The following is a 24,217-nucleotide window of genomic DNA, read 5'->3' as shown; positions in this document are numbered from 1 at the left end:
AATACCTCGATATCGATACCGCAACGATATTGTAGTGTTGACTATTGGTGCTTTCACAAAATATTTACACAATGAGATTTTTGATAAATAATCACCAGTAATGTGGCTATAATCAGTCCTTCCAGAAAAATGCGGAGTTTTTTTTGTGATTGTTGCGGGCAAAAATCCTTGATTACGCGGCACGTTTTCTTAAAAAATGCGAAGGAATATGCGGGATATTTATGCAATTTTATGCGATGAAATTTGCGGGAACTTGCAAAAACTGCGGTTTCATCATGGCTTCATCGCGGGGTTTGCAGCTTTTCGATGATGTTCACGTCGCGCAATTACGTCACTTCATAACGTTCCCATGGCAACAGGGGAAAATGGCTGCTCTTGTGTGAAGTAAACGCAACATTTTTCAACTTTCTGCTAAGATATATGGGACTTTTTTTGCAACGAAAATGCGGGGATTATGAAATCATGCAAGCCCCGCATATTTTGCGTGGAAATTGGCAATTTATGCGGTGAAAGTGCGGCGTATTTGAAGAAATACGGCCCTCGCATAAATATGCAGACTTTGGCTGATTATGCATTGAATTATGCGATCGCATAATCACGTTTTTCTGGAGGGACTGTATAATGACGAAGTGGGTAAAGGCAAATAATAGAACAGTTACAACAGTCTGGTAAGTTCAGAAAATGACATCACTGCAGCCTTTAAAACCAGGAAAAGACAACACTTATGCCATAATTCGATATTACAATATCCAAAATCTAAGAGGATATCTAGTCTCATATCATGATATTGATATAATATCGATATATTGCCCAGTAACACATTCACACACAAACTCTTACCGAGATACAGCGAGGCGTTCTCCTTCTTGACGTTGTCGTCCAGGTAGGTGGGTCCCAGCGTGTAGATGGGCGTGGACCCCATGCCCACCAGGATCTGGGCGACGACGAACAGAGCCACGTACAGGTTGTGCTCGTTGCCCTCCTGGTCCCGGGGACAGGAAGTGATGTCGACGCGGTCCCTGCCGCTGGCGTTGCTGTTCATGCACAGGCCCTCGTTGCCGGAGGACGAGTTGACCTCCTGGATCTGGTAGGCCGGCGAGATGAAGTGGGGCAAGGAGAAGAGGGCGGCACCCACTGCGATAAATACCCCTCCCACCGCCAACCAGCGAGGCCTCTGGCCCCGCCCGCCAAAGTAGCTGATGAAGACGACCACGACGAGGCTCCCAATGTCGAAACAGCTGACAAGGAGGCCCGACTCGGAGCTCCGCAGGCTGTACCTCTTCTCGATGGTGGTGATGACGCTGCTGAGGTAGCCCGACACCATGAGCGACTGGATGAACGTCAGGTAGCACATGCAGAACAGGAAGCAGCGCGAGTCCTGTAGGATGACGCTCAGGTACTGCTTAGTGGGAAGACGAATCCGAGCTAGCTTGGAAGCGAAAAACCCCGGGGGCTTCCTTCTCGCCAGGTTTTTACTCCTACGGATCTCCGTGTTTTCCATGTAGGAGCTGGGCCTGTTCAGCGCCGACTTCCCCGGCTTGGCCAGGTAGTTTGTCCTCGTCGGGGACTCTGGCTGAAAGGACTCCGTCTTGGCCTGGAGCTGGATACATTCTGCGCTCTCTTCTGCAGTTATGGACACAGAACTAGTCAGTAAGGTTTCCTCTTGAGGCGCTTCTTCATTTAAAATAGGCAAACTTTTACATTTGAAGTCCGTACCTGGCTCCTCAATTTCGCTGGAAAACCCGTCCTCCTTCTGAAGGGACTCGGACAACTCCGCTTCCTCGTGGTCAGCCATTATTTCCAGTCAACAGCTCCTTTCTTTTAAGGGTTTAGAAGAAATCAACCACCCCAGTTCCAAGCCTACATTTAGAGTTCAGGGGCTGCTGCCCATTACATGTATTATTAATAGGCACATCTACTCCCACGGACACAGTCTGGCACACAAAGAGGCCCAAAATAAAGCAACAATGTCAACCTAAAAGGGGAAAGTAGACTCACAGCTTCTGCTTATCTGCAGCGTAGGCTTGGACAGCCTCTGTTTTATCTTGTCATGCACACTTGCCTTCTGCCAGCATCTAATCCGGAGATGGAGAACCTGCTCAGACCTCCTCAGCTCGACCGGCGGCGGGGCTCCAGAGCCGGGGGCTCCCTGCGGCCGCACAACATATCCTCTCGATGGCTTCTCTCAGCCGGACGCTGCTGTTGTTGCTCCAGGGCCGGCAGGGATGAAATGAACTCGCAGATCATGCGCCACATCCCTGACACCCCTGCCAATGAAGATCGCACAGTTACAATGTCACTTGTTTTCGGAACATCAGATGATTTTGCCCACCCCCCCCCTCCTCCTCCTCCTCCTCCTCCTCTTCGCCACCTAACTCCTCCTCCCCCCAGTCAAGGGCATCACCCCTCCTCCCGATGTTATCGCCGCACCAGCTGTCCTCCCAGCGGGTCATTCAAGAGATTATATTTCTGTGTAAATCCGTGAAGATGTGTATGAAAAAAAATAAATAAATAATAATAATAATAATAATAACGATATTAATAATAATGATCGGCAATGGTGAAGTGTCGTCGAGGAAAACGAGCGTGAAACGAGAAGTCCGTCACCAGCCTCCTGCTCGGGAACACCGCAGTGCTCAGCTGCTCGCAGTCGCTTTTTTGAAAACAACTGCATCAAGCTACATAGATAGCTACACGGAAACCCGAAAACGTTTCCTTCACAATAAAAGCCTAACATTTCATTTACTCCAATTCTAGTGAGACGTGGAAACTAAATCCCAAGGCCATCGCTATTTCAAGTTTATCGCAAAGCACCGTTTTGTGCTGAATCACCTGATATGTAGTAAATCCTATGAAACTGATCATAACGTGATAACAGTGAATGTGGTTAATGTATATTTTACGATAAAATACGTGGTGCAGTTTAGGCGTAAATACTACTTTAAAATGTCTAACTGGAGGTGGTTTTAACAAATTATCGTTGCACTATTTTCCATACAAATGCCTTCAAAGTGCAAGCCCCAGTATTCCTGCACAGCGTCGAATATGTGGATGAAATGTCGCCGACATTTTTTTTCTTTTTTTTTTTATTTAATCTTTATTTATTCACTGAGAGGCAACCCCTCCTTTGCAGGAACGCCCTGATCACATTCACACAGCCGTACCTGGAGGCTGCCCAGTCCATCCACAGTCTAATCTATCTGCTGGCCACTCCAGTGGAGCGGTTGGGGTTAAGGGGCCTTGCTCAAGGGCACCTCAGTGGTGGTAATGAGGGAGAGACAAGCGTTGCTCTATTCATTTTTCCCATCCAGATTTTATCCTGTCTGGGGATTGAACCGACGACCTCCCGGTCCCAAGCTCGCTTCTTTAACCACTGCCCGAATCCCATGAACGATCTAGAAAATTTGATAAATTCTGCCGGCGTTATATATTTACCAATAGTTACATTTAAGGACTTGGCTTAAATCAGACGAATGACGACTTTAGTAACGTTAGCTAACAGCTATTATTATGTGCAGAATTTACCAGTAGACAAAGATGCATTCAGAAAACGTTTTACTGTATGTTATACGACGGACATGTGCAGCATTTACACTTTGGCAAAATATCTGTTGACTGGCGATTTTATTTTACTGAGTTTTTATCGACGTTCATGTCGCCTCTTCCACGTTTTGTCGCCTTTTTCGATATCATGCATTACTTTGAAATGTAGATCCGGAAGTACTCCTTCAACTACCATACAGCTAACATCCAAGCTAGCAGCACACAGCTAGCAGCTAACCCGCCGAGGTAACGTTCGCCGATGGATAAAACAACAACAACAACAACAACAACAATGGGGACAATGCGCTTTACTAACCTGACACTCTGTAGCGACGACACGGGCCTTTAAACCTTCATGTCCGAGTTATAACCCACGCCCCGCGAGGACAAGGCGGTTAAAACCGGACAAAAACACGTTAATGTTAAAAAAAAACCTCACCTACAAAACATCTTCTCATTAAGCCGCATCAAGGCGGAGGGAATTAGCCAGAAAATAACGGAAACACTTCGAAATAAAAGCATAACGTGTGTCATTCAAAGAGAGAGAGCGAAGCATAGCCTGTAAAACAGAATATATTTCGATGATTATTTTTACACTCAGTTGGCCGGACGTAATCCCTTCTGATTTAGGCATGGCAACTAGGCTATAAATACACATAAAACAAACACAGGCCAATATAAAACACACATAATCAGGGTTTAAGTATTATGTAAAAGGATAACTAATTAGCAAAAACAGAATAGCTAGAAAAAAAAGTTACAGTGCAGTGAGATATGTATATGAATAGGCTGAATATCCCCAAAATCTGTGTAATTGAAAGATGGAAGTGCACTTCTTTCCCAATTTTTGGCCTCAGCGGCAGTCAAAAGTAGGGTATACGTGCAGTTTACTGTCCCAAATTCCCAATACAATGTCCTTAATTAATTATGAACCTGTTAAACCACCTGTGCTACCCTAACCCTACCCCTACCCCTAACCCTAACCTGTCTCGAATAAGACCCTCATCATTTGGGACACTCAGTTGTTGGAAAATAATTTGGGACACTAAACTGCACGTATACCCAAAAGTAGTATTTTAAAACAATTTTTTTTTACTCTAGGAAGATCTGTGAACTGGAGTGATTTCTTGGTCTGTAGAAACACCATCACAGTATAACAATGACAGCACACACACACACATATAAAGAAAATAATGTCTCTTTATACATCGAGTTATGATTTTATTGATAAATCCTTCACACAGTTTATAATGTACATCACAACATGGCTGATTTCTTGGTCAGGCTCTAATGAGAAGCATGAAACAGTCTCAAGTACCTACAGCAGTCAGACCATCACGGAAATCCAAAACTTTCAACTCAAACTGAAGATAACAAGAACTAATAATCTGTGAGTAAATGAAAAAACCAATTGATCAAATCATGCAGCAAAAGTAATATTGATCAACTACAGAAAGACATGTCATAAACTGTGTCTGTTCTGTTATTATATATTTGGTAATGATAAAAGGCACATACATGCATTTCTTCCAAGCCTTTGACATTTCAAAATATCAAAAAGCTATTTAAAAGAAATTCATAAGCAATTCAAAAGATTATTTGAAAAAACATACTATTTATTAAAATATTATAAGTATTTAAGAAGTTTATGTACACATTTGTTGCTGCAAAGTGTCCTGATGTCGACATACAATACATGGCCAAAAGTATGCGGACCCCCAAACAAAGTATAATAATGACACTCTATGTAATTATAGAACATGTTGTGCTGCTCCAACGGTCTCCACTCATCTGGTTATAGTCTTTCCACCAGATGTTAGAACATGCTGCAGGGATTTTCTCCCATTTAGACCTCCAGTTCACCCCATAGGTGTGTTGTAAATGGCAGCAAAGCATTCAAGTATAGTGATAATGCAATACATTTGAGGAGCGGGACCTCTAGTGGAGAACTTAATATGTGCAAATAGCTGACAGGGAGCGAGATAGAAGATTAAAGTTCAGTGGAAGCAATATCAGACATTGACCCAATGATGCATGCATGCTGACACCCTACCTTTAATATATGGAAAGTACTTAAGTTCATTTACTGGAGTACTACACTTGATAAACCTGCCAAATGAGCATTTAACTGGAGTATATACAAATAGAGAAATGGAATATTTGAAAGCAGGGCTTTTAGTCAAGTATTCCTCAGACTGTACTCACTTCAGTTTTCTGCTGGGATCTGACCTCCTGCTTCACATAGGAGTGTCTTTTCTCCATGAGACGGATCAGCTCAGTGAAGATCTTCTCACTATCGCCAAAATACCACCCATAATGTTTGATCCACAGCTGATCTCTGCAGTGATGAAATGCCCTGACAAACAATCAGCAACAAACATGGAGACAAAATAAATGTAAAAGTGGAAACAAAGAGTTTAACCCTTGAGTGATTTGACTGTCTATTTGAGTTTACAGAACTCAGCAGTGTCTCCATAACAATAAAACCAAAGTCCAGCATAGAGAGGCTGAGTGAATGTGGTCTGGACTCTGTGGAGGAGAGTCATGGTTTCAGAGACGCTGTAGAAGGACAGAGTACCTGCCCTGTGATCCAGGTACACTCCTACTCTGGAGGACTCAGGACCTGAGATGGGAGATTGGACATTGTTGTCCCAAAAGTCATAGTTGTTCTTTTTGCAATCTAAAGATAAAGATTTGTCATTGTGTCCAAATTTGCCTTCTTCCGAGCTCCCTGTTCTGCTGATGTTCTTGTATGCGACTGCTACATAAATCCCTTTCCCTCTCCACTTCACCTCCCAGTAACAACGTCCAGTCAGACTCTCTCTACTCAGGACCTGCCGCCAATAAGTGAATCGTTCTGGGTGCTGAGAAAGAGACTGATGTTCTTCAATGAATGTGGCTTTTCTGTTCCCCTCAGATAATAACAGCTGTCTGTGTGCTGTGTTTGGATCCAGTGTGATTTCATGTGAATATTTTAAGAATTCAGCTCTGGTCTTGGGCTCTGGTTGTGGAGTTGACACTAAAACATCCACTTCAGTCACAGCCTGGGAGATGTTTGTCCATTTTTCATTTAGAACTTATTGTAGTTTGTCTCTGAATTCTGACACAGCTGCTGTCATGTACTCAAAGTAGCGCAGAGGACGGATATTGATGCTGGATGAGTCTGTAGATTCACTGAGTGGTGACAGTGAGGAGTAGTTTTTCAGAAAATGGGTGTGAATCTCTGTGTCTGAGATCTTCTTCAGCTCAGCGTCTTTCCTCTTCAGCTCAGTGATCTCCTGCTTCAGCTTCTCCTGAAGCTCTTTGACTCGACTCACTTCTATTTTCTGCTCCGATCTGACCGTCTGCTTCACAACAATGCTTTTTTTCTCTATGAGACAGATCAGCTCAGTGAAGATCTTCCCACTATCCTCCACCACTTTATCAGCAGAGCGATTGATAGCCTCCACCTCCTGTTGAAGCAGCTTCACATCTTTCTCTCTGTCCTGGATTCTCTGCTGGATGTTTTGTTGATTCTCCTCGAGCTCTTTCTGCCTCTCAGTCCTTTCTGCTGCAGCTGAGACTGTGTCGTGGCCTTTATGTTCATCCATTAAGCAGAGATAACAGATACACTGCTGATCAGTACGGCAGAACATCTTCATCACCTCATCATGACGAGAGCAGATGTTCTCCTGGAGATTCTTGGAGGGGTCCACCAGCTTGTGTTTCTCAAACGCAGAGGAGTTATAATGAGGCTGAAGGTGTTGATCACAGTAAGAGACCAGACACACCAGACAGGACTTGAGGGCTTTCAGTTTTCTCCCAGTGCAGACATCACAGGCCACATCTTCAGGTCCAGCATAGCAGTGATCAGCAGGAGCAGCTTGGAGTCCAGTCTTCTTTAGCTCCTCCACTAAATCTGTTAACACGGTGTTTTTCAGCAGGACAGGCCTCGGTGTGAAAGTCTCTCTGCACTGAGGGCAGCTGTAGATTCTCTTCTCATCCTCTCCATCCCAGTGACCTTGAATACAGTTCATGCAGTAGCTGTGTCCACAGGAAGCAGTCACAGGAGCCTTCAGTAGATCCAGACAGATTGAACAAGAAATAATGTCCTCGTCCATACTAACTCCTTTCTGCGCCATCGTACCTCCCTGGCAGCTAATGTCAGTTTCACATAAACCGTCAAACGTTGTACCAAGGTCCAAACTCTATTCTGCTTACTTCATATTTGCTAAGCTGAATGTAGCCTGCCAGCTCTCTCACTAAACCACATTCTTGCTTCACCTATCTTAAATCTGCAGATATGTGAAGGGGAGGGAAGAAATAAATATTTGGATGAATTAGAGCTCTCTGTGTTTAATATCAGCACAAAGAAGGAGGGGTTTACATGCTTTGCTACCTTCATTCCAGAAAGAGGAGCGGTTCGACAGATACAGGGTGTGTTTTCTCCTAATTTTTATCCGGTATATGAACATGGTTAACACATGACTCAGTGTCCTTTCTACTCACAATACACTTTATGCAATACACAGTTACAATTAAACAAAGAGGAAATATTCGGTTGTTAATGAAGTTGTACGATTTAAAAAATAAGGGCATAGAAACTGAGGGTCTGTTCCTCATGGAGATGTTTACATTATATACATTAGTATAAAGTTTTTCAGTTAACAACAAATGTAGGGTATGGGGCCCCCCTTCCTTATGAAAAAGAAGGGTGAGGAAGGAGACATATTTAGTACAGTAGTTGAGTGATAGCAACTAGATATAGTTGTTCACATCTATATGCACAGCACCCTTTCAGGAGCCAAACTCCTGAATAGGGTCTGAACCAATTTTTTGGAGACGTCCAACGTGAACGGCAGGTGTGTGCACTGCAGTTTGGACTTTTCTCTGCAGAACAAGAAGGTCACCTTTGTGTGACCGCGTGTCTTGGACATGAAGGCTCTAAATTGTTGTTTGTACCTGTGCTGCCTGAACAGATGCTCACATAACCCAGTGTTTTTTTTAGTCTATGGATTGGGTCTTGCAGAGGGTGGCATCTGGGAACTGCACATTTCTAATGGGGGACTTCAACGCTCTAATGAGCTTCAATCAGTGCCTGGGGCAGTGGTGGCCTAACAGTTGGAGCAGGGAATGGGAGGTCGCCGGTTCAATGTCCGGACAGACACCTGTCCCTCCCTCATTACCACCGCTAAGTTGCCCTTAACCGAGGCTCTTGAGCTCAGTGGCAAGTAGATCAGACTGTTGTTGTACTGGGCAGCTTCCAGGTTTGAATGTGTGCAAATGTGATCAGGGCTTTCCTGCAAAAGAGAGGCTTCCTCTCAGTGAAACTCCCCTGAATAAATAAAGGTTACCGTCACTTCTTGTTATTGTCCACATGAGTACCCTTACTACTAATTGTTATTAACAGTATTATTAATAGGCTGATATTTATACCAAAATAGGCTATACAACCAGATTTTTTTCAGGACAAACCAAATAATTCTATGTAAAGTCAGACATTCAGCACCCCCATATAGCATGTTTCATAACCACATTTTCAGACACTGCGAAGATTCGACTGTGAGATTGGCAAAAACCCTACAAGATTGCTGTAACAGGTCACTTGCACCTTTTTTGGTCCAATTCAAGCACTGGAAAACCATGCTTTACCATAAATTCCACATGTTTTCCTGGTAAACCACCTGCGAACAGAGATTAATAATCAGTGGAGCTGTATTTTGGAGCAGAAAGAAAAGGCCAGGTTGATCAGGTTGTGGTTCATTCCATTAAGAGGAGTGTTTTGAAACATGCGGGCAGTGTAAAGTCCTACAATAGCAACACTATGACAAAATGCAAGAGAAAATAATACGCCCAACTCACTACCATCATTACCATTGTTCTCAGTTGACATGCCTGCCTGAATGATGTTTTACTGTTCTTCCTCGTTGGCACAAATAAAGAGATATTACAGTTTTTTCTGTTTCATTTTTTTGTAGCACATCTAGTAATTGTTTTGTTTAAAGTTACATTGTGTAAGAATTTCTCCCATCTAGTGGTGAAATTGTATATGACAACTAACTGAATATTACTTTCTAGCCCTTCTAACCCGAAATTAGCTCTCTCCATCGTTTACACGCAGCTGTTCTAACCACTCCAGTATTAACTTTGGTCTTGTTGCTTTGCCTGTCGCGTTGTCGTTTTAATTGTCTTTTTCGCTTCCGTGGCAAGTAATCTCCCCCTTGCATTCGTCACAGTGCCAATAGGTGTAAGAGGGTGAAATGCGGAGGTATGTCCCTCTTTGGCTAATGTATTTTAAAGATGGAGGCGCAACATGGCTGCCGTCATTCGAGTGAGTCGCTCGTACGTATTCTGAATGATTCTGAATGTCAGATTCTACGCTTACGAGACTACTTTGACTAGTTGGTGGAAGTAATTACACATGAATGAGTACATATTTGTGAAAGAACAAAGGGTTTTTTGCTAAGAATCAACTCAAAAAATTGCACAATGTAGGTTTAATGAACTCCTTTAGTCATATCGATATAGCCTGGCTCCGCCCTCCTACGTACTTCCGCTCAATTTTCATTTTCCTTCAGTACACTGTCTGGGTTTGCGGTATATTTGCGGGTTTTCTCCGGCCAAATCTTTACCGGTCCAATCAGCAAACAGAGGGAGTGGCTGAGAACGATGACGTTGAGGTCGTGCGCTAGTTGGAGTTGTAGTTTCGTAATGGCGGCGGAGAAAGATGCGAGCGAAGCCATTCGGTCTGTTGTGGCAACGCTGCCGAATATCCAGAAGTTAAAGCCCGAGCAAGAACAATCTTTTCTGAGTTGTGTTGGTGGCCATGATATTGTGGCCCTCCTCCCCACAGGGTTCGGGAAAAGTTTGATTTTCAGGCTCGCTCCGTTAGTGGTGAAGGAGTTGGCTAAGGCGAACGCTAGCGATGCTAAGCCAAGATCACGACCAAATGTTAGCGATTGGTTATGGCAGATCCAGAGTGGCTCTGGGCAGATCCAATAGTTTGATAGTTCGATATGTAACTTCAGGGGAAAACGCGTTACGGTTGTTTGCTAAATTTCTATATTTAGGGGAGTTATTTCTCTAAACTTACATTGATGTTTTGAGGCAGATGTGTGCGAATGCTAATTTTACATTTACAAGTTGGTTATAGTGTTATAAAGAGTAAATATTGCATCATATCCTTTATAAGTGTATATTTATGTATGTACCTAAGACGTTGAGGGTTTTGCTGCTGTGTCATATATCTCAAATCTGTATCAGAAAGATAATTTAAATAATTGATCATGTTTACACACACCTAAATGACCTTGTTAGACATTGTGAATACTTATTCTGATAGTTTTGTAGCCGGGTGGTGAATTTGTTGTAACATCCGCATCACATTTATTTCTGGTTTGTTTCAGTATGTAATTTGTGTTCTTTGTTGACATGAACATGCAACCAGTCAAAATCTATTGAGCAGTCAGTACTGTTGGAAAGCACAATGTCCAGGGCCATACAATTTGTTCATTGTACAGTATACAGCCTACAATGCACTGTACTACAGTATACAATACTAAAAGGGACAAAAATCAAAGGAGTAAACATGTGATCAATGTGCTTCTTCTTGTCTTTGGGCTGGGTCAGGCCAGAGCACTTCGTCGACATCACAAGCAATATTGTCCCTCCTGAGGCAACGGGGGAAGAAGCCTCTTGTGTGCCGTATCCAGCCCTGACATGATTCCTCACCTATATCACCACAGACTATCCATTCTCAGACTTTCTCCTTCCCACCTTCAACAACCTGTTTGCTCTCTGAACTGGCTTATATTGGTTGTGTCACATCATTTGAAACAAGTGAAATCAATTGTGAGTGGTTGGGTTCAATCAATGACATGTGTTCTCTATTTGTATTTGATTGTTGCCACTAGTGTTTACCAGTATGGATGACATGTGCGTTAGAGTGCAGAATGTGTTTTGAGAATGAGAATGTGTTTAGAGATTTGCTGATGAGAGCTGCAAATTGTGTTTTACCGTGTGAAATGGTTAAAGGTATTGACAACATACTGCACAATTAGCTAAATGAGTTCAGGCAACTGAGAACCTTGTTCAGCCAATGGGTTTTAGTGTTTTAGTAATTGAGAAAAACTGCAATTTATTAAAAAAAAAACACACATTTTGTTACCATATGAAACACACACGTTTCATATGACTTACTGTAATTCTGTTTGAACCAGTTACACACTGCTGTTGCTAACCTAAACCACCTTTAGCAATTCTACTTCTCAGTGATTAGAGTACTGTAAATGAAGTACACAGAGAAAGCACAAATATACAATAAGTTCACCAAACACTACACAAGACCAATGCTGCAGACGGAGGAAAATATAATTTATTTCACTCCATATACCCAAATCAGTCAACATATCAACATGGAGAATCAACAACAAAACATGTCTCAGTTTTCATACAGCTACTACAGTAGTGTGTATAACACTGTTAGCTCAGCAAACAACAAACATAAAATACTGTATCCAGTTACAGGTTACAGTAAAAAACAACTACAAACAACCTGAAAAATACAGTACAGAAAATACTAGACTTACCTGCTGCATTTGTATAGTGTTTAACCCTGATTGGTGTGTCTGCAATTAAGCAATCATGTGTTTGCGCACCTGATGGCTGTGTTTCACAGATTGGCTCAGCTTTTTTACTTTTATCTACAGCTGCCAAATAAATGTAGTAGAATAAAAAAAACATATTTTCCTTTAAAATGTATAGTAGAAGTATAAAGTGCAGTAACTCAGAATTATATTTGAGTAAATGCACTCAGTTACTTGCTCTCATCGAATATACTTTATCGTCATGCAAGATTAATGTGTGTCAATGGGTTTTATTTTTCACAATTGTGTTGCGTTGTATTGTTGGAGGTTAAGGTGAGAATGAAATGAGCAAACTTTGAGACCAGTTTGAGACGAGCTGATCGCTGCAGGTTTCACTTATCAATAACGTGGATATTCCTCATAAGCTGAAGAGATTTTTTTGTTTGAAATATGAGAGTGACTTTCTGGCTTTCTGCTGTAATTAAGATCCTTTTGATCAACCTCGTTCTACGCACCAGCTACTCAATGGAAGATACCTTATCAAAATGTCTGCCAGGAGGTGATAGGGAACAAATTAATTTCAGTGTCGGCTGCAGTGTCAGGCATATAAAGAAGTCAGCACAGCTAGGCCTCAACATTTAGACTCGGTCTAACACGTGAAACATTTTGATTGAAAGGTTTCATTCAAACGATTAAACATCCTAAAATGTTCGTAAACTTACACAGTATGTTTTTACCTACATTGATTTAAGTTCATGACACAAATAGGTTTGCAAATGTCACATTTTCTAATGTTCTTTTTAAATTGTTCAGCTGCTTGACACTCACCAGGGTGTGTTTTACTGTCAGTTTTGGAAATTATTTCTTTTGTGTGTGTGCGATGTTGAGCTGCGAACCAAATCGTCTTTTACAGGACATTAAAAGTAGTACTATGATAGTACTACTATCTATCTATCTATCTATCTGTAGGATGATTTGCTACATCTACTGCCTACCCCTTACTCCAAACACAAATAAATAGATGGTCTGTCAAGTAGCATGAGAAATAGAGTAGGAGGTTTTAAAAATGTGAGAAGTCGGAATTGAATTTGGCCATATTGCCCTATTTTTCTTGGGAGGAGGTTCAGATAAGGTTTTGGACTGAAGTCCATCCATCCATCCACCGTCGTCCACTTATCCGGGGTCGGGTGGCGGGGGCAGCAGTTCCAGCAGGGGACCCCAAGCTACCCTTTCCCGAGCCACATTAACCAGCTCTGACAACAGATTCTCACTCCCATCACGTAAAATACGGACGCTTGGCCAGGTGCCTTTGGAGTTGTTATTGATGCTAAAAGTCTCCTTTAGCGTCAGATCTAAACACGTTTGGTCAGGACTATCGGCGTCGCTTTTGATGCATTTAGGTTAAGGAAAAGGTCGTGGATGGGCTTACGTTTCCACGACACGCAGGAAGAACGGGACAGTTGGGTTTAGGAAAAGAAGAACAGGACGGTTGGGTTTAGGAAAAGAAGAACAGATGGTTGGGTTTAGGAAATGTGACACGCGGGACACGATCCCCGGTCTCCTGGGTGAAAGTCCTGTGTTGTTTGACCCATCCACCACCCCAACCAACCTCCCTATTCAGATTTTGGCTTTTCAAACTACTCGCTACTGTTATTATTATATGTTATTAGTGCTACGTCATCTTCAAACCCGTGTAGCTGCCGCTTTCCCTGGTGCGTTCTACAAACATGCTGAAGGCCGATTTTGGCGTGATTTTGGTGGAGATATAATCCCTCCACCTAGGCCTGGGTCTTCCCCGAGGCCTCCTCCCAGCTGGATGTGCCTGGAACACCTCCCTAGGGAGGCGCCCAGGGGGCGTCCTTGCCAGATGCCCAAATCACCTTAACCGGCTCCTTTTGACGCAAAGGAGTAGTGGCTCTACTCCGAGCTCCTCACGGATGACTGAGCTTCTCACCCTATCTCTAAGGGAGACGCCAGCCACCCTCCCATTTCGGCTGCTTGTACCCTGGATCTGGTTCTCTCTGTCATGACCCAGCCTTCATGGCCATAGGTGAGAGTATAAACAAAAATTGACCAGTAGATCGAGAGCTTTGCCTTCTGGCTCAGCTCTCTTTTCGGTGTTCTGAAGTGTCTATGAAAAAAACACACAAGAAGACATTGTTAAAAACTGGGTCATGAAAGTTCATCCGTGCATATATTTTTTAAAAGGAGTGCATGCAAAGATAAGGTGTCCAGATAAAAATGAAGTTCATGCGTCAATGAAAAAAAGGAGGAAGCTATTGATAAAAACCTAATAAAACTCTCTCACTGTAACCATATTGCATGTACCTTTGACACGGTCCCTAACATTTCCCATCAGGCTGCTGCATTCCTTCTCTCTTCCTCCTTCCTCTTTCTTTCTTTCTTTCTTTTTATTATCAAACTGAACATGTGTTGCTGCTGCTCTTCTCTTATTGCACTTTTGCAACTGATTATTTTTCATTGTGGTATACGGCATTGTGTGTATTTTATTATATTTATTTACTTGTCAGAACTGCTCCTCGTGCTTTTACACAGTATACCCCAATCCCAAGGATATAAATGAAGTTATTTGAATTGAATACACGCGGGGTGAAAATGACACTTGAGCAAAATCAGGCTGTTGTAAAAATCTAGATGTTCATATGTGTTAGTGTGTATTCGTGATGCTGACATCATTTCACAGAACTAATAGTTACTTCTTGCTGCCACTAGGAGCCGCCAGAGCTCCGTGTCTCCTCTAAAATGCAGCTTTAAGGGGCGTATTACAGTAGAAGGTGATGGTTTTCCCAAACAGTGACTGCGGGGGGGGGGAATATTAGATCTCTGTCATCGAAAGCATTATTGGTAAACGAATTGATATCAGATAACCAAATTGATTTACTCTGCCTCACCGAAACCTGGCTGGGCCATGACGAATATGTTAGTTTAAACGAAGCCACTCCTCCCAGTCATAATAATACCCAAATTCCACGAGGCTCAGGCCGAGGAGGGGGAGTTGCAGCCATATTTGACTCGAGCCTGTTAATTAATCCTAAACCTAAACTAAATTATAACTCGTTTGAAAGCCTTGTTCTTAATCTTCAACACCCAACATGGAAAACAGTACAGCCAATTATATTCGTTGTTGTTTACCGAGCACCAGGTCCATATTCTGAGTTTTTATCTGAATTCTCAGAGTTTTTATCATGCGTAGTCCTTCAATCAGACAAAGTACTTATTGTAGGTGATTTTAATATCCATGTGGACGTTGACAGCAATAGCCTTAGTACTGCTTTCAATTCACTGCTAGATTCTATTGGTTTCAGTCAGAGGGTGCATAAGGCCACGCACTGTTTTAACCACACCCTCGACCTTGTGCTAGAATATGGCATCAAAATTGACGATTTAATAGTATTTCTGCAGAATCCTTTATTATCAGACCATTCTTTAATAACTTTCGAATTCCTACTACCAGACTATACGAAATTAAATAAAAGTTTCTACACTAGATGCTTATCTGACAGTGCTATAGCTAAATTTAAGGAAGATATTCCAACAGCACTTAACTCAATGTCATGCCTTAATATAACAGAGGACCGTTATGTTAACTTTAGTCCCTCCTAACTTGATAACTTTGTAGACGCTGCTATGGCCTGCCTACGGACTACTTTAGACTTGGTTGCTCCTCTCAAAAAGAAGATGATGAAGGAAAGGAAACTAGCACCTTGGTATAACTCCCAAACTCGCAAATTAAAACAAATCTCACGAAAACTTGAAAGTAAATGGCGTTCCACCAAACTGGAAGAATCTCGTGTGGATTGGCAAGATAGTCTAAAAAATTATAGGAAGGCTCTCAGAAATGCCAGATCAGACTATTACTCAACACTAATAGAAGAAAATAAGAACAACCCAAGGTTTCTTTTCAGCACTGTAGCCAGGCTGACAGATAGTCACAGCTCTGTTGAGCCATCTATTCCTATAGCTCTGAGCAGTGATGACTTCATGACCTTTTTTAATGATAAAATTATAACAATTAGAGATACTATTCATCACCTTCTGCCCACAGCTTCTAACGACTCACCATTGGGCGCAGGAGGGCTAGAGAGAACGATAAGACCTGATACTTATTTAGACGGCTTTTATCCTTTAGACCTCCAACAATTAATGTTAAGGGTCTCTTCAGCTAAGCCAACTACCTGTCTCTTAGACCCCATTCCAACGAGGCTACTTAAAGAAGCACTACCCGTGGTCAATACCACATTACTAGATACGATCAATATGTCCTTATTAACGGGTCACGTACCGCAGTCTTTTAAAGTAGCTGTGATAAATCCTATTCTGAAAAAACCCACCCTCGACCCTGAGGTCTTAGCCAACTATAGACCTATATCTAACCTCCCGTTTCTCTCCAAAATCCTTGAGAAGGTAGTCGCTAATCAATTGTGTGACTTTCTGCATAGAAATAGTCTATTTGAAGACTTTCAGTCAGGATTTAGAATGCATCATAGCACAGAGACGGCACTGGTGAGAATCACTAACGACCTTCTAACTGCTGCTGACAAAGGACTTGTCTCCGTACTTGTCTTATTAGATCTTAGTGCTGCATTCGACACTATTGACCATACCATCCTGTTACAGAGACTGGAACATTTAGTTGGCATTAAAGGAATCGCACTAAGCTGGTTTAAGTCCTATTTTTCTGAGCGATCCCAATTTGTTAATATTAATATTATATTAAGATATAGCTACCCTAGATGGTATTGCCCTGGCCTCCAGCACTACTGTCAGAAATCTAGGAATCATTTTTGACCAGGATCTATCCTTTAACGCCCACTTAAAACAAACCTCAAGAACAGCCTTTTTCCATCTTCGTAACATTGCCAAAATCAGGAACATCCTCTCGCAAAACGATGCTGAAAAACTAGTCCATGCATTCGTTACTTCCCGGCTGGACTACTGTAATTCTTTACTATCAGGCTGCTCAAATAAGTCCCTCAAGACGCTCCAGCTGATCCAGAATGCTGCAGCACGTGTTCTGACAAGAACTAAGAAAAGAGATCACATTTCTCCTGTATTAGCTTCTCTGCATTGGCTTCCTGTAAAATCCAGGATTGAATTTAAAATCCTTCTCCTGACCTACAAAGCACTAAATGGTCAAGCACCATCATACATAGAAGAGCTCTTAGTACCTTATTGTCCCACTAGAGCACTGCGCTCCCAGAACTCAGAGCTACTTGTGGTTCCTAGAGTCTCTAAAAGTAGAATGGGAGCCAGAGCCTTCAGCTATCAGGCTCCTCTCCTGTGGAACCAGCTCCCAACTTGGGTTCGGGGGGCTGACACCGTCGCCACATTTAAGAATAAACTGAAAACCATCATCTTTGATAAAGCTTATAGTTAGGGAGTGAGGAGTTGCAGCATAGTAGAGTAGAGTAGAGGGAGGCAGGAAGTACAAGCCCGTTCCGGCAGGGGAGAGTACGAGCCCGGTCCAGGGCCCCTCTCTTTAGCCTGCCTCTCTTAGTTATGCTATTATAACTCTAGACTGCTGTGGGAAGCTCCTTCCAAGGACACAATGAGCTGCTCCCTCTTCTCTCTTTTCACTTGTCTCCTTTTGTGTGCATCTTAGTCCCAGAAATGCCTGTTACTAACCTAGCTCTGGGGAGTTTTCTCCCCGGAGTCCCTTTGCTTCTTCTTCACCCAGAACATCGCCTTGGAATTGGGTGGCACCTACACCGGGGTCCTGGGTGCAGCTGACGCTATGAACTCACTACACCCTACTACGCTCTGCGATTCCCCACAGTGTCCGACTGCGTCCTGCCGCGTCCAACCGCGTCCACCCAGGCTGCTGTGCCACACTACACCCCGTAACGCCCTGCTGTACCCTACTATGACATGAACTACTACGACTACCATTGTGATCACTGTTTCACTATCTTTATTATGACTATTATTGCCACCATTCACCACTCCCCCAACTGGTGCCGTCAGACACCGCCTACTAAGAGTCTGGGTCTGTCCGAGGTTTCTTCCTAACAAAAAAGGGATTTTTTCCTTGCCACTGTCGCTATAGCTACTGCTAATGCTTGCTCTTGAGGCAACCACTGTAATAGTTGGGGCTTCGTAAACTACAGAGTTTGGTCTAGACCTACTCTATCTGTAAAGTGTCTCGAGATAACTCTTGTTATGATTTGATACTATAAATAAAATTGAATTGAAAATTGAATTGAATTGAACAGCTAGCATCAGTAGTTCAGTAGAATATTTGTTGGTGTTTCCACTGGCATATTTTTTTTACTAAATTACTTTACTACTATATTAAACTGGGTGAAAAAGCTAAGTTAAGTTAAATTAAACTAAAACCATCCCATTTGACTGTCAAATGACAAAAATTAACCTTATGATCATATAATTACAGTTATATGATTTTAGAAAGTAGTGTTAATGAATAAAGACTTTCCAGTAGAGTACAGTCAGTCATTTGGGAGATGTGATATGATCTCTCAGTCTGTCAGGAAGGAAACCATCAGTAAATATTTAATCAGCTATTTGGTTTCGCATTTCAAATATTCATGGAATCTAATCAGCTTCATCACGGTGTGATCGTTATTTCACAGCGTAATGAGACTCCCCGTCGCCTCACTCAAGCGTGACCAGGGTGGCTGACTTCACGGCGGCACTCTCAAAAACAATAAAACTACACACACACACACCGAGACACACAGAGACACACACACACACCGAGACACACTGAGACACACACACACAAACACAGAGAAACACACACACCGAGACGCATGAACACACACACACACACACACACACACAAACACACCGAGAAACACACACAGACACAACGAGACACACACACACACACACACACACACACACACAGACACACAAGACATACACACACACACACACACACACACCAAGACACACAGACACACCGACACACACACACACACACACATGCACACACCGAGAAACACACACACCGAGACGCACGCACACACATACACACACACATACAAACACCAAGAAACCCACACACACACACACACACACACACACACAAACACAGAGAAACACACACAGACACAATGAGACACACACACACACACACACACACACACGCACACGCACACACACACACAGACACGCACGCACGCACACTCACACACACACACACACACACACACACAAACACACCGAGAAACACACACAGACACAACGAGACACACACCGACACACAGACACACACACACACACACAGACACACTGAGACACACACACACACACAGACACACTGAGACACACGCACACACACACACACACACACACAGACACGCACGCACGCACACTCACACACACACACACACACACACACACACGTGAAAGTAGACTGGAAGGAAAGAAAGAAAATGAAGTGTGCAAAGTCTCAATGTCCCAGTCATAATACTGTAACTAAATGCTGTGCAGCACTGTTACCTGTAATTGTAAAGCTCTTGTAAAGTGTTTTTCCCCAGAACACAAACTCCGCTCCCATCTGAATGATTTGAAAGATTCACATAGAATAATATGCATAGTGGCTTTATGTAAATCAAAATAAAATTCAAACAACAGCGTCTTGAAAACTGGAAAAAAACACACGACACAAAATCAAACAAAGAAAGTGTGGACTGAAGAAACAGCTGAAAAAGACAAACAGACAAACATGAATATCGTCGCTGTCAGGCAAAAACCTTACATGTCCAAAACTATTGCTTTTCCAGAAATGAAAAAAAGGCTAATTTGAAAACATTATATTGAGCTATTTACCTTCGACAAAGTCAGACGAAAGTGCTTCGTCACTGTTTAAATATTTGTAAAACCCACAGATGGACATAAAGGGTGACCAAATTAAAATGACGAAATATTGAAATACACAGTTTTCGGCTTCTTTTTTTTTGAGTCAACAACATGCCTTTGGAAACAAGCCAAATCTGAAACCCCTGATCTTCGAGCATGGTACAAGACAATAGAACACACACTGGAAATGGGAAAAACTCACTCTAACAGTCAGAAATCAAATAGAAAAATTGAATAAATTGTATCCAGAGCATGTAGTTAGAAGAATAATTAAACTTTCTAATAAGTGCATACTATAGATGGATATGCATGCACGCACGAGCACGCACACACACATACACATGCGCGCACTCACACACACACACACACGCACACACACACACACACACACACCACACACACACACACACACGCACGTACACACACACACACACAGTGGAGCTGCCCCCTCTTTTTTTGTGTGCGTTTTGCGTCTTATTTTCTATTTTTCCTCTTATTTTTCTTCTTCCCTGTTGTGTGATGTGTTCCCCCTGTTTCCCCTTGGTGTTTCTATTGAATGTTACTGTAATATGGGAAAAAAACAAAGAAAAAAAACAACAACATGCCTTCATTTATCCTGTACATGCAGCCGGAGAGAGCGCTCCTGCAGGCTGCCGCTCTCCACAGAGGAACAGTAAGATGGATCTAATGTACAGTATAATGTTTGGCCTGAGGAGCACACAAGGAAGCTGCTGTGTCCTATTTGCTACGATGTTGAGCTCATTTTACACAGCAGTTCATTCTGTCTGCCCAGTGGGATCTTAGCCACAGGCTGAAATACAGTACAATCTCTCTGTTTTTCATCAGACGCAGTAATAGCCTCTCTGTTGTGTCTCACGCACACTTTATCTCACCTTTAACAGTTTGTTTGTCCGGAAACAGCAGGAGGAGATGACGGACATGTTATTATTCTATCACATCTGCTGCACATTTCTGTGTGGGTTGCATATCATGTGTTTGTACGAGACTGTCGCCCCCCCCGAAAAAAAACGGCCACATAAGTCATTAATGGGTGTAGTAATTATGGCGGGAGCAACGTATAAGAGCGTCAAGTTCCTCATAATTGGTAGGTTAGGGTAGTGGATGGGTGTAGAAATATTTTATTAACAAAATGTGTGTATGTGCTCGTTGCAAAAAGAGCTGTGTTAGTCATTGAGGAAGGTTAAAAGTACTCAGGGTGACCTCTGATGCGAGAACGGAAGAGGACGTTGCACCACACGAGGCCACGACCTTGGCATGTGTGTCTCTGAAGATAACAGTTTCTGTCTAGAAACAAGAAGACCCCCCCCCCTATGAGGAATGGATAAAAGCTTGAGGGAGAGAACAGATCAGAGTTCATTTTCAGATGAGATCTTGGTGGACCAGCTCTGACTTAAAGTGTCTGTTGCCAGGGAAACTTAGATGCTGTTTGTGAATCCACAGCTGTGTTGTAACTCTTATGCTGGACTCAGTAAACTTTGCTTAACTGAACTCTTCATCTCAGATTGAGCCTTGTGTTCTGGTAAACTTAAGTCTGATGTAAGAAGGTGCGGGAATTAATAAATTGGAGTCAGATTTGACAGGCCTACAAACACAAAGGTCATCCATATGAAGATATAGGTTGTTTGTTCCTACCCTCTAATACGATCCACAGTTAGGGAGCCTAACTGTGGGCTGCATCATTTATTTTCATATTTGTCACTTTACAAAATACAGCCACATCCCTAACACTTTACAACAAATTACAACAAATTAGAATAATCCTCCACAAGGAGAGTCAAATCAATGAGGGAGAGTTCAGTTTATTCCTCCTTTCACTCTGCAGTGCTCAGATTTACTTCGACGTTCGAACACGCGATGAGTGAAGGTACGTGATAAGAGACTGTGGGCGATGGTCAAAGAACGCGTGGAGCTTTAGGAGTCAGTGCATTGGCGATTTTAGACCCTTTTTAGTCTTTTAGTTTATTTTTTTAATCAATATTAGTGCTTCAAGTGAGAGTTTGCGAACTTGTCTGTTAGTGACTGGGAACAAACAATTACAGGTTCAAAGGGCTTGGAACAGGTTTAATATCCTCTGTGTCTGTCGCCAATATGCACCTGTAACCCCGTCAAGGAAAGGGTTAACAGAAACGTAGTGTTGGCCAATCAGAGGTGGTTGTGCCAGACTCACGCCTTTGGCTGAATCTATGTCTAATCTGTCAGCAGTGCGGTTTGAAGTTTAACGTTGGTAGTCCCCAGAGAAGAAGTTGGTGATTTCATGGCGCAGATCAGAAAACAAATTGAAACGTAAGCAACTAAAATTGCTGAATGTTAGAACATTGTGTCAAATTGGTCGTTAACTGTGACTTATAAAGTTTCAGGTTTAGTTCCATCATAGTGTTTATAGTGTAAAAAAACGTTATCTGACGTTGTTGTTCAGTAGCTAGCTCAGAGATTATCAGCTAATGAATGGGGGGGGGGGGGTTAACACTTTTGCAAGGCACTGTATCTGTGTCACATTCTCATTAGGGGCTGAGCCCCCCCTAAAGGTCTGATCCTAGGATCGCCCCTGAGTCAATGAAATGCCACAAGAAATGTGAATCCCAGAGGTACAGCAGCACGCCACCTTCAGCTGGAGATAAACAAAGAGGTACAGCATCTCGCTAATCCTCTGAAGACGGAGTCAGTCACTGGAAACCTGCAAACCAAGAGGATCAAAACACGGCAAAGGCCACGGAGGAGGGGGGGTGGGGGGGAGATTAAAATGTGATGATAGCAACAATAAAACGATGTTTGGGAGCAAAACAGAGGGGGCGATTTGGATCTTAGCTTGGAGGTAACGCAGTCAGATTATCAATTTGAGGAAGGTGACTGGCAGGGATTAAACAGCTGCTGTTAATTGGGAGTAAAAGCAAAGTGGGGAAGATTATGCAAAGTTGGCATTATGATGCAAAATAGTGAAGTGGAGAGTTTAAAATCGGAGCAGCAGGTCTGGTATCGGGATGGCAATTAAAACGTGTTTCTTTGTTTGTATTGTTATACCCATTGTTGTCGTTGTTATTGATGTTCCCGCCAATTAAAATCCTTTTTTTTTCTCTTTTGCTTGTTAACCCTTGTGTTGTCTTCCCGTCGACCACGCAACGTTTTGTTTTTCTGGGTCAAAAGTTTAAATTCAACCTTATTTTTAAAGTTTTGGTCACTTGTCACTTTTCCTGATGTTTTTGTCAATTTTTCCGATGTTTTTGACAAATTTTTCTGCGTTTTTTTTAAATGTTTTTGTTGTTTTTTTCCCACGTTTTTGAAGCTTTTTCCGACATTTTTGTCACCTTTTTCAACATTCTTTTATGAATTTGCTATAAAATTGAATGCTATAAAATGCTATAAAATGCTATAAAATGCTATAAAATTGCTATAAAATTGAATAAAACACCCAAATCCTATGAAAGTAGTGAACTGATCATTTATTTTACTTGTGAAGAGCGTTGTATGGAACCATCCATGTTATTTTTTTTTTTTGACAATTTGGTTGAACCAAACCCAAATTTTTGATATAGAAACTTTTTAAAAATGGGTCAAATTTGACCCGAGGACAACAGGAGGGTTAAGTAGCTTTAAGACTTCCACTTTATACTCTGCTCCACAACATTTTGGAGGCACATATTGTCCTTTTTTTACTCCACTGCATTCATTTGAAAGCTTTAGTCACTTTGACGATTCACACTGCTGACAGCATCATGTATAATCTGTATCAGATCTTCATTGATGCTGTGAAGGTACATTGAACAAAGTATTAAAACCCAAGACTGCATTATTATTCTTTCACATATTCTACTCTGTGTTGTGTATGATTTCATACACATTTTCTCCAAATTTAACCTGACATATTTGGTGTCTTTGAAAAAACGTTGGGTTCTCAAATGGAAATTAAAATCAACTTCTGTGGGTTTGGCTGCACAGCATGTTTTTTAATTCAACTATAACACAGCAAATGCATACATAAAATACAACATATATATATATATATAGCAGTTATATTGTATATTACTCTATTTCTTAGTTTTATTCATTATAATTTAGGCATGTTAAGTTCATTTTGCAGCCTGCAGAAACAAGCAGGAGAGACAAAGGAGATAAAAGTGTTGCATGACAACAGAAGCTCAGTTTGTCTCCTCTGCAGCAGGAACAACACAGCTGGAGTTCTTTCTATCCTACATTTTGTGTGTGCTTTAACGTTTAATACATGTGTATAAGTGTGTGAACGAAGCATA

General features: G+C 42.1%; 1 protein-coding gene and 1 pseudogene across 3 annotated transcripts in view; both read right to left on the bottom strand.

Moving 5' to 3' along the window:
- Positions 1-3,968, bottom strand: part of LOC116044008 (solute carrier organic anion transporter family member 5A1-like) — a 44,133-nt gene extending 40,165 nt beyond the window's left edge. The window contains exons 1-2 of one of the 3 annotated variants that reach the window (XM_031291064.2): positions 3,860-3,968; positions 841-2,267 (exon numbers count right to left, since the gene is read on the bottom strand). In XM_031291064.2, the coding sequence (XP_031146924.1) occupies positions 841-1,795 (955 nt within the window). In that variant the 5' untranslated portion in view covers positions 1,796-2,267; positions 3,860-3,968. Of the gene's footprint in view, positions 1-840; positions 2,334-3,859 lie in introns of those variants that run through there. The other 2 variants (XM_031291065.2, XM_031291063.2) reach the window with 2 other exon arrangements.
- Positions 3,969-5,194: 1,226 nt separating this feature from the next.
- On the bottom strand, positions 5,195-8,644 carry LOC116044010 (annotated as a pseudogene).
- Between the last annotated feature and the right edge of the window lie 15,573 nt (positions 8,645-24,217).

The sequence above is a fragment of the Sander lucioperca genome, chromosome 9 (assembly GCF_008315115.2).
Source record: "Sander lucioperca isolate FBNREF2018 chromosome 9, SLUC_FBN_1.2, whole genome shotgun sequence".
Classification (NCBI taxonomy): Eukaryota; Metazoa; Chordata; class Actinopteri; order Perciformes; family Percidae; genus Sander; species Sander lucioperca.
This window is presented reverse-complemented; position numbering and strand designations above follow the sequence as displayed.